Below are 11546 nucleotides of genomic sequence, written 5' to 3'. Positions count from 1 at the left end.
GTTAACTTTACTTAACTGGCAAAATAACATTTCATAGTCTTCATAGTACTTGAATTGGAGGAGTTAAAGAATGTTATAATTTTTGCTTTGTACAGCCCCTCCTGAACAGCCTGTAATAGATGGGGGTCCTGTCATTCCTCTGGAGCTTGGGGTACCCACCAACATCACCTGTAGGGCAAATGGAGGAAAACCTGCCCCTCAGGTGCTATGGTGAGTTCTGATACTCAGTATTAAAGCATAATTCAAGTGAATTCAATTTTAGTTTATCTATTTACAAAACTACATGGTCCTCCATGGGAAGGAAGATGTATCTGTTCAAGAGACTTTGGAAAGCCTGCTTTTGAGGCCATTATATTTGTTAAGTTTATACTGACCTATTTTAGGTACAAAGAAGGTTCAGGAAGGATCACTAATAATACCTACACTATTGGTACACCTAACAAGGTGACGAAGGTCACTGATGTCATCGGTATTGTGACCCTAAAGGCAACTAATGAGGATCACGAGAAGAAAATTGAGTGTCATGCCAAAAATGAGGCTTTGCGGCAGCCCCTCATCTCGTCTGTGACATTGAATGTGCAATGTAAGACCAAGTCATAAAAATAATGTATCTATAGTGATTTCCAGTATTCCAAAAATGTTTTCTTCCACTTTGGAGACTTTTTTTGTCACATATTCTTCATCATGTTTCTGAAGAATATAAAGAGTTTTCTTGTATTTGCAGATAAACCAAAAATTAACATCAGCCATAATGTAACCCGTCCTCTTAAAGAGAACGACTACGTTCGATTCTCATGTGATGGTGATGCCAACCCAAGAGAGGTCCAGTGGAGGTACTGAAGAACTCTTTTTCCAAATTCTAATCCTCATTGAAAGAAGAGACTGGCCAGGCAAATTGAAATGTTTATACAAATATTGATGACACCCCTTTTTTATTTCAAACTTATGTCCCGACATTCTCTTATTGAGTGAACCCTTTGTTGTTAAAATTCAGACAAGGACACCAATTTCTGTTAGGAAAATTTGCCCATTATTTTGCTGGCAGTGCCTCTAATATAATTTCAGAAAAAATATGATAATGCTAAAATTTCAGTATCATTTCGTTGATTGCATGGTAGTTAATTTATGAAGCAGTAAATTTTTCACTGATACGTGTACTGTAAACTCAGTTATAAGGAAGTCACATGGACCCTTAATTTGCTTCCTTAATAACCAGGAGGCCGTTTTACAGAAGAACAAAGACCGAAAACTTTAGTTGATTGTAAAATTTTTCAAAATTAATTATTCTGTTTGAAATTGCTAGCATGAAAATATCTTCCTGAGTTCTTTTTAAAAATAATAAAATCATTTTCAAATTAATGTAAAATAAAAAATTATAAGCAGAAGCAAATTTTGGTCTTAGTCCTAAGTTCTTTTGTAAAATGGGCCCCAGGATTCCTTATATCTGTATAAAGAACAGAGTGGAATGTCTTCCACAGGATTCATAAGAAAGTCCCTTATAACAGAGAGTTCCTTATAAGTGAGTTCTTTATAACCAAGTTTTACTGTAGTAGTTACTTTAAAATACCTCAAAGTCGAAAGTCGCAATGTTTAACTGTATGTGTAACTGTAGGTGGATGAGAGATGGTCGACTGATCAGAGGACAGACCAGGCGTAACCTAGATATACCACATATATCCAGCGAGTACCATCAAAGCACCATCTCATGTGAGGCCACCAACTCCATTGGCAGTAGTACAGCAAAGATGAAGCTGGATATACTTTGTAAGTCTGCCACTTCCACTCAGGTCAAAGGTTAATGCTCCTCTTTCATGCTGCAGATTAAATCAGTCACAATATTCATACCCCAGGAATCCTCAGACAGTTTTATTTGCCTATTTATGAAGGTTATGTATGTAATACAACACTCTATACTTTTTACCTGACTGTTGATTTGCTACTGCAGTTAATTGAAATCTTGCCATCTCATTTTCTGAGAACAAAATTTGTTTCCTCAGTCTCTGCCAGAAATGATAAGTGACTCACATCAGATGGTCATCTAAGACAAGTTTCTTGAAAACTTATAAACCAGGGTAATTCTGATGGTATCGACTGCAACTGAACTGGGAACAAAACCATCATTCAAGCATGCTCTATTTGCATCAATAACTGATCATCTCAAATATTTTATGAATCCTATATCAGAGATTTTCTATTTTGATCTGTCAGAAGATTGTTCCAGTGTTCAGGTGCAGCGTAATAACAGATTTGTTCCTCCACACAATGACCAAGAACCCTCATGATTGACTTCACACAATTATTCTGTCAGGGCCTACCGCTGTTGATGTTGTCGTTTATGTACACCAGGCAATTACAGGGCCCTAAAATTGGACCTTACTTCCTCTCTTTAGTTCTTTTTGTTGTTACTGAAATGATGCATACAAAATACTAATTAAAACTGATAAGAGATAAGGATTGGTGCATAGCCACCAACCAGTTGACAGGACCATAAAAGCCTGGAAATGTTGCATTTGGATAGTAATGATTGTTAACATTTTATGGCACTTGCAATAAATTTTAAAGACTTCAAGCAAACAACTGGATCTTTAATGCCAAGAACCTGTTCTGTAATTCATTTTTTCACTCCCTAATAATGAAAGTAACATGCAGTTAAGTCAGCATTGTAAAAGAACTATAAAACAGTGCATTAATGCAAGATCCTTTTCTTTTTCTGAAATTATTACATGTGTTCTCTCTCTCCTCAGATGAACCAAAATTTATTGGGGTCAACCAGTACATTCCTGTAGATCTTAAAAAGTCAGTGACCTTGACCTGTAATGCCACTGGTAACCCCCAGCCTGAGATCCGATGGCGAAGGTCAGACAGCCAAATCCCCCTTAGTGAAACCACGACTTTAACTGTATCTAACATCGGGAAGGAAGACCTTGGCATGTATATCTGTGAGGCCAGCGCCCTCTATGGAGCTTTCAGTACCAAGAAAATAGATGTTTATCTTCTGCTCAAAGGTAGTCTTTTTCTTAATGGTAGATATTGATTGATTTCCCCCCTGCTCACCAGGAGACTAAATATTTGCTTTTTAACCCTGTAAAATGAAATACACAGAAACAGCCTATGCCATCTCAGGTGAACAATAAGTCAATTAAGCTTGAACATTAAAAAAAACAAACAAACAAACAAACATCATTTGCAACAATTTTAGACAGTTTTATGTTGGAAGTGTTCATAACAACCGGTAAATATAATGGGAAAGAATGCTACTAATACGTTAATTAGATTATAAAAGCACAAAATCAGATAACAAAAAGAGGCATTTTATAGAGTTATTTTTCAATACCATAATTATTTAATTGATTCAATTCGGAAAATGTCAGAGGTGTTTTATAAGAGAGCTTATTATTTCAAAAGTTAATTGAATTAAATTTTTCATGTTACTTAATCAATAAAATGCTTTCTTTCTTTGTTAATGCAGAAATAATGGTTGCATCATTGCAGAAAAAAATACATAACCCATTTACAAGGATTGATAAGTAGATTTGTTTCTGCAATGGTTGCAACTGTTAATCGCAGTAACAAAGAAAAAAAAAACATTTTATTATTTATATTTATTCCTGTATCTGTTAAAATTATTTGTATAAATTGTGTTACTGTACGTTAACTACTAGGTGTGTAATGTTGGTCCATACATTGATGGAAGAGCCCACTTCTTAAGAAATCATTTAATCAAACAGATGGCTTTAAAAACTGGTTCAAACCAGTTTGGTCATTAATGAATCGATAACATTGTTTTCATTTAAAAAATTAAGGAGAAAATTTTCAGTGGATGTTAATATATGAAAATATTGCAGGTCCACCTGAAATCAAGAGTAAATCCACACAGTATGCGGAACCAGACCTGGATGGAAAAGTGTCCTGTTTGGTCCGCTCAGTCCCTTACCCAGACCAGATCCTGTGGATCAGGGGGGATAAAATAATTGACTACGCTCAATCTGGGAGGTACTCTGTCACTCAGACACAGATGGCAGATGGGGTGGAAAATATCCTCCACATTACTCACCTGACCCCCAGCGACTTTGGGGACTACATATGTACTGCTTTTAATGGTTATGGAAATGATACTATGAAAATCACATTAGCTGAGACAGGTTGGTTATTCTGATTTTGCATAAATTAAATGCTTGTAGGATGTTCATGTTCAAAAAATAAACTTATTTCTTGTTTTTCTATAATCTTTATGTGCTCTTACTTGCTATTCATTGATTGTCCTATAAATATGTACAATTGTATTTAATTTTGGGAGAAAAAAACTATAGGAGTAGTATTGTCCATTTACTCTAGTTTGTTTAAAAATACATGCAGAATTATAAGTTATTAAGCTATGAAGATTTAACACATTTTAGAAAATACATTTGATGGCAAAAAAAGGGGGGTAGTGCAGGAATTGATAGCTGCATTTACAAATAGAACACAAGAATTGTTAAATGGTAGGGATTTCCAGCTCTCAATTAAAATAAATGATTCTTTTTTTTTCAGAGAGTTTACATTTGAGTTACATCATAGGAGCTGTTTGTGGTGGTGTGGCCGTTCTGCTATTTATCGCCGGGGTCTGCATTCTGTATCACAGATGCAAATCTTCCGACAATGGTATAAACACATCTCTTATTGCAGCAGAAATGGAAGACTTCTTTAATCTTACTGTAATTTACGAGAAATTTGTTATTGTAAATTTTGGCTGAAAACAAAGGTGTCATTATGGAAGGTGTTAAAATGAAAGATAAACATGTATACATCAAACTCATCCAAGAAACATAATCCATTTGTGCAGAGTTGTTAACTTTCTGTCAAATGATCTGTACTTGTTGTAAAGATCAATGTTATTTAATTGATAATGTTTCTATATATAAATCTCAAGATAACCAAATTTCAACTCTTCCAGAATCTTATGCAGAGACAGACAGCCACACAGAATTTAAAAAACGAGAAAAATCTGATTCCCCCTCAGATTTCACAAAATCCACATTGATGGATGAATGGCGGCAAAATCTGAATTATCATTGTCCAACAGATTATGATGATATCAACAACATAAATAATGTTTATAATGTAAGTAAATTTTGTTTTAAACCAAGATTGAAAATAGGACAAAGAAAGATAACTCTTACTAAAAAATTAAAGAGTACCATTGTATGTTGTGTGCTCGAATATAATTTTTTTTTTATGCACTTGCAGGATCCTAGAATAAATTCCAGTGGATATGGAACATTAAAATCAGACCAGATAATTAATGGCTATGAAAATCACAATGGCCATCTGTTTAGTGACTACACCCATAGGAGTGATGAATCTTTTCCTGTCGAGAAGTGAGTGCAGGTTTTTACTTGAGTTTTTGAAAAAATGATGCCTGCAAATTTTTCATTTTTTATTTTAAAATAAACCTTAAGTTCTATTTATCTGTTGTACTGAATGCAATATTTAATGTCACTAATAAGAATATATGTTTTTCCTCTTCAGTGTGAATGGTTACAATTCAAATAACTACGGGACCAGCACATTCAGAAGTGGATCTCGGACGGACTTTATGAAACCGGACTACAGTAGTGATCCATACAGACTACCACCTGCTAATCTGTCTACCACACAACTAGCCACAAATGTCTGAGATAGACAAACAAAATATCAAGTGACATTTACAGGCTGTGCACCATGCACGCAATGGAATCACAATTCATCTACCATATTTAAATTGGGCCACCAGGCTGAAGACAAACAATGCAATTCCTTCATCTGCTTTTCCATTTATACCAAGGAGAAAAGATAGACTTCTGTTTTATATTTGTGAAATGAATGAGTGTACAGGTATACCTGTTTGAAATTTTTTTTTCACATTTTCAACGTATGGTGTTGTTAGTCGTTGAAATATTCTCCAAATAAGCAGACTGAATTCCATGCAAATGGTTGCTTATGGATGAAGAAGACGAAGGACTTGGTTAATAGTGCAATTTTGATGTGTGTTGAGAATACTCAAGATGCTATGATTTTGTGATGCTATGACTGACAATGCAGTGCATTTAAAATGCAGTCGCTGACAACATCACACAAACTCTAGGGCAGACAGAGAGCTGACTGGTTCAGGTCATGAGAAGTTTGATGATTCTGGTTGTGTGTCAAATGATTTTATTTCCCCCCGGAAGTAATGTAGTGCTGATTTGTATGTTTATCTGTTTAACTGAATTTTTTTTTATTTGTCTTACTGGTCCTGTACAATTCGAAGACGTCAGACAGCACAAAAAATTTGCTTAGCAATTTCTTCATTATTGAAGTACATATGTAATCATTTGATACATTTCAACAGATTTGGGAGGAGAATTCTGGTTTCTGTGGCCCATTGTATTTTGATCTCTTAATCTACCAAGTACCAGCACAGTAAGAAATGCTGTAAAACTACACACAATAAATTATAGTTGTAGACCTTGTTAAACATTCCAGATATTTCTACAGTGCTGTAGTATCCTTTTGTAGCTTGCACATATTTATATTTTTCATCACCCCCACCTTCATTTCGTCATCTGGAAACAATATGGAAGTTATTCTCCGAGTTATAATATTGTACATTCTCTGAACATTTTATCTGCTTTCATCAGACACTGCGGAAATCATAGACTTATATACAGGAGTTGTCTGTGTTCCTGTATACTTGGCTTTTCACTGCTAGGACTCGATCTATGCAGATATTACCACTATAGGACACAAAAACTTCCGGTGATTGTGAATGTGTTGAGAGAAAATTGGAAAAATAACTCAAAATTCTAGTCAATTATTTCAGCAATGGCAAATATGAATTCTTACATTGAGTGTAGGTTTATGTTACTAATATAAAAGTCATATGTATACCTGCAGATATTATGTGTGGCTATTTAATCTTACATTTGTTACAGTCCAAAGCAGTGTGCAATTTCATTGTTATTTACTTCTTTCTCTATATGGTATTACTAACAGGTGTTCATCTATACGATTTTAGTCCCAGTTTGTTTTAATCTTATTTGTTTCAGTATGTTTTATTGTCTGGAGAGAAAGAAAAAAGAGAGAGAGATTAATTAGAGAGCTAAAGTCTAATGTATAATTTTATGTCACTGTGAAGACATTTTTTTTTTAAACAGAAGAGGTCACAAATTTTCTGTCTACTATTTCATGTGTGAGAGGTATTGTATATTTCCTTGCTGATAAGCTGTTTTAGAATGATTTATTTAAATGAGTGATATTTACACATGTCTAGTATGTCTTTTGAATCATGAAATCAAATGAGAGTGTACAAGATTGGAATAAATTCTAATCTAAAAGAATAAAAGCATATTTGTGATTTTGTATGTCTTTGGAACCAAAGAAATCTAGTGTGTATGGTAGAAACTAATATAACTAAAAAGATAATAATCTCTTGTAGATGACTGCATAAGCATTAAAATAAATGTCTTGATCGGGAGAAATATTGGTCAAGTTACTTCCAAAAACACACTTTATGCCAGCTATATTTGACCTTCAGTAGGGGAAAGTATTTGGAATGAAGCACTAGTCCTTTTGTATTTAGCAGTTTACTGATATTGATACAATTTAATAGTGCCCTGATGGTCTGATATAGCTGGCTGGGCTATAAAAATTGAGACAGATGACCAGAGATATTTTTTTCCCAAGAACAGTGAGCTGCAGATCGGCAGCTGATAGATCTGTAGTATGTAGTGACGTAATGCCTAAAGATTCTGAATGAATTTCATTCTGTCTTTATGGCAAATATGTATACCGGTAGTATAAGGTAACACAAGTCTTGCAAACACTGGTTTTGGTGTGAATAATTCCTTCCTATGAAGAGCTTGGAGCCTTTCTTCAGCTGAATAAAATCTCTAGGTCGACTCTCTAAAGACAGCAGAGTATGATTAAGACAAAAAAATTTCCAGTTCTATATATATACATGTATCTAAAATTTAGTAGCTTGCAAAAAGTCATGTATTTTTATTACACTATAAGATATTGTGAATAATCTTTTATAAAAAAAAAAATATATCTTTATAAAGAAATGAAAACACTGCAGTTTTCAAAAATCTTCTTTATTCTTAGACATCAAGCAGTTAAACTATTGGCATAATTTTTAAGTAAATGAACTGGTTATAAAGTGCAAGGGTGCCTCTTTGAAAATTGTGAAATTTATGGCCCCTTTTCCAAGTTTTTGAAATTCATGGTCCTTCGGTCAAGGGTTCTGGTGTTAGAGTGGGGCTCTAATGATTATGTAGTGAAAAAGCATATTTTGTTTTAAAACCATCTTCTTCTTTGCCCCTGGGTATTTATCAGACAAACTTAGTGAATGGTTATGATGAGCAAGGATGCCTCTAGTCTTCCAAGTTTTTGAAATTCATGTTACCTTGGTCAGGGGTTCTGGTGTTAGAGTGGGGCTCGAATGATTATATAAATCATCATTATATAGTGAAAATGCATATTTTGTTTTAAAATAATCTTCTTTGTCCCTGGGTATTTAACAGACACACTTGGTGAATGGTTATGATGAGCAAGGATGCCTTTTCCAAGCTTTTGAAATTCTTGGCCCCTGGGTCAAGGGTTCTGGTGTTAATTAAGAGTGGGGCTCTAATGATTATATAGTGAAAATGCGGTATTTCTTTGAAAATCCTCTTCTCTTCTGCTCAGTGTTTAGCAAACATACTCATCTATCAATTTATTTTGTTTTATTTCATACATCTGGGGATCCTTTACAGTATTGTATTTTACTCAGGTAACCGTTAAGGCCCTTGGGCCTGTTGTTTGTGACAGTTTTTGTGTAGAAAAGAACTAACGTAATGGTAAGGTTTCCGTCTGTCTTTCTGTAAACAATTTTTCAAAATGCTACTCCGCCTACAATTTTGATCTGATTTTAATAGGACTTGGTTTAGAAGTAGTCTACACTAATATACTTATATTTCTGCTTGTTGGTCTTTGAAATTCTTTCAAAAACACTATTCCTCCTACACTTTTGCTTTGAATTCAATAAAATCAAGCTAAGAAAACATCAAGATACACAATTCTGTTTATATGAACCCCCCCCCCCCAAAAAAAAAAAGTCGGGTTTTAATTTTTTAAAACATTTTCCTAAGTACAAACGAGTAGACTAAGAGCTACAGTCTCAATATAGGTCACCATGACCTCATTTGGGAATATTAATCAGCCTTTGTCAAGATCATAGTTTGCACTCTGTGGGGCCTAGGACCATCAAATCCTGAAAGTTTACTTCAAGAAGCCGGAAACAAGATTAACGGAACATAGAGGTAAATCATTTTGCGTCTGTAAGTAAAATGCAATATGCTTACATACAAGCACTAGTATACCTTTTCAGTTCTACTTGTGAATTATTATCGTTCTCATTTCCCTACATGTAAGTATTGCCACCCCATTTTATTCGATAGTATCGAGAAAAAAACCCCTTCAGAATCAGAATGGTTGCCAGAGGAAATTCTATTTAGATAACTTCTATCCAGACAAACCATCCCTTGAAATCCCTCCATGTACCTATGTATCCATGTACATAGTTCCCAGCTTCTTGAGATAAATTGACGGGGTTTGATGGTCCTAGCCCTCACAGAGTGCAAAATATGATTCTAAGATGAGCTGAATAATACTTATTCCAAAATGAGGTCATGGCGACCACTTGTGGGTTGCGACACACCTTCCTCCCGTTCGATTTAGATGTCTTCTATTCGGAAAAAAAACCCAGGTACCGTGCCTAAACCTTGTTCCCTACTTCTTAAGATAACCTGACAGAGTTTGATGGTCCTGTCATGTTCTAAATTATGAATTTACCGGATAGGAGTAAATACAAATAAGATTTAGAACAATTTTGTATTTACTCCCACTCAGTAAATTCAAAATTTAGAACGTGCAGTCTTAGGCCCCACAGAGTGCAAAATATGATCTTGACGTGAGTTGAATAATTGAAAATAAGGCCATGGTGACCTACTTTTAGGTTGCGATACACCTCCCTCCCAAGAGGAACTTCGATTAAGATTACTTCTATACTTCTATCCAGACAAACCAATGCCCATCTCTTGGAAGCCGTTTTTTTTAAATACTAGATAAGAGCTTATCAAGAAAAAAAGTCTTGGGAGACACTTACATGATTGTAATTATAATAAATATGTATCAACAAAATAATAATAATAATAATAAAAATAATTTTGGGGAAAATTCACAAATTTTTGTTGAAAATCCATTCTTTGAGGGGTCAAGCTAATTTCAGACGTGGAATTGATTTTCCTCTGGTTCGGGCCCAGAAGTTATCCTTATGCCTTTAGCCCTTTACCAAACATGATACAAGAGTTATCAAACTTTGCTCAAGGCTTTAGTTCGCCCAAGAACTGCCTTTTCTTTTTTAAACATTAAAGAGAAACTGATCAATTGATTTTAAACAGCACAATTCTTTTTTTTCACAATTAATTTAGGCGTCATTGTTCTTACATAAGAACAACAATTAATTCTGCGACATTCCAAAAACATATCACTTTACTTAATTGAACGATATATGAATATAACCCTAGTTGAATTAAAAATAAAATCAATTTTCTGCGTCTTGAAGTTTTTGACCAAATTGAGTATCAATTAAAGGAAAAGTGCATAATATCGGTCAATGACAATGTTGGGGAATAAATATCGGTCAAAATGATAAAAGAACAAAATGCACTGATGTTTGATATCGGACAAAATGACAATGATATATTGTCAACTCGCATCTCAATTTCAGTGATAAATAATTTATAGGTCATGCTACATGGACTTTAAAATGGCACATAAAAAACGCTTTTTTTGTTCACAGAATGTTGTTAATTAATTTTTCCCTTATGATCTTGATGTAATATACTGTATTTCAAAGTGAAAACATTTATTAAACTATACCTTGTCTAGTCATTATATACTTTGATTAAATAATTTGTATTTTCAAAAAATTATAGATATCTATGGAAAGCCGTAGGGTACCCCCACATTATTATTATTTTTTCCTATATAATTATACCAAAAATAATTATCTCATCCCAAAATAAAAATCTTGTTTTTTTTTTTTTTTTTTTTTTTTTTTTTTTTTTTACAACATTATTATTTTCCTACAACAATTATAATCTTGTCCGTCCATGTGTACTCATTATTTTTTATTTTGCCCCTACATTATAATAATTATTCTCACTTTACAATTATAATCTTTTCAGTTAGTACGGAGAAATTTTTTTATACACCTCCAAATTATAATCTTTTCAGTCGATTCGTACACATAATTTTTATTTTGCACCAAGATTATAATTATTCTTGCTTCAACAATTTATAAGACTTCACCTCCTGTAACAATAATGTACTGACTGAAAATAAATAAAAATGTACACGCTTAAAAATTATAATGTACCAAGTCGACGTTATAATCTTTGCAAAAATAATAATGATGTGCGCCCTTGTTCGCAATTATTTTTATTTTTCAACAGGAAAGATAACTTCTTTTCTAGTGACAGGAACGAAAACTCTGTCCTCCTGTT

At 33.8% G+C, this 11546-nt stretch overlaps 1 protein-coding gene across 1 annotated transcript; it reads left to right on the top strand.

Annotated features, from left to right (window-relative positions):
- Positions 1 to 95: 95 nt before the first annotated feature.
- Positions 96 to 7342, top strand: LOC133178033 (kin of IRRE-like protein 3; the record flags this gene model as incomplete). The annotated part of the gene is made up of 10 exons (XM_061312809.1): positions 96 to 210; positions 384 to 583; positions 725 to 833; positions 1613 to 1764; positions 2745 to 3005; positions 3846 to 4142; positions 4531 to 4641; positions 4934 to 5100; positions 5227 to 5357; positions 5509 to 7342. Coding segments are annotated over 10 exons (1691 nt in total), but the record flags the coding sequence as incomplete, so codon positions are not given.
- Positions 7343 to 11546: the final 4204 nt, after the last annotated feature.

Source organism: Saccostrea echinata, unplaced genomic scaffold (genome assembly GCF_033153115.1).
Source record: "Saccostrea echinata isolate AGI-Se365-2 ecotype Australia unplaced genomic scaffold, CSIRO_AGI_Sech_v1 ptg000358l, whole genome shotgun sequence".
Classification (NCBI taxonomy): domain Eukaryota; kingdom Metazoa; phylum Mollusca; class Bivalvia; order Ostreida; family Ostreidae; genus Saccostrea; species Saccostrea echinata.
Note: the sequence above shows the minus strand (reverse complement) of the source record. Positions and strands in the feature narration are given on the sequence as shown.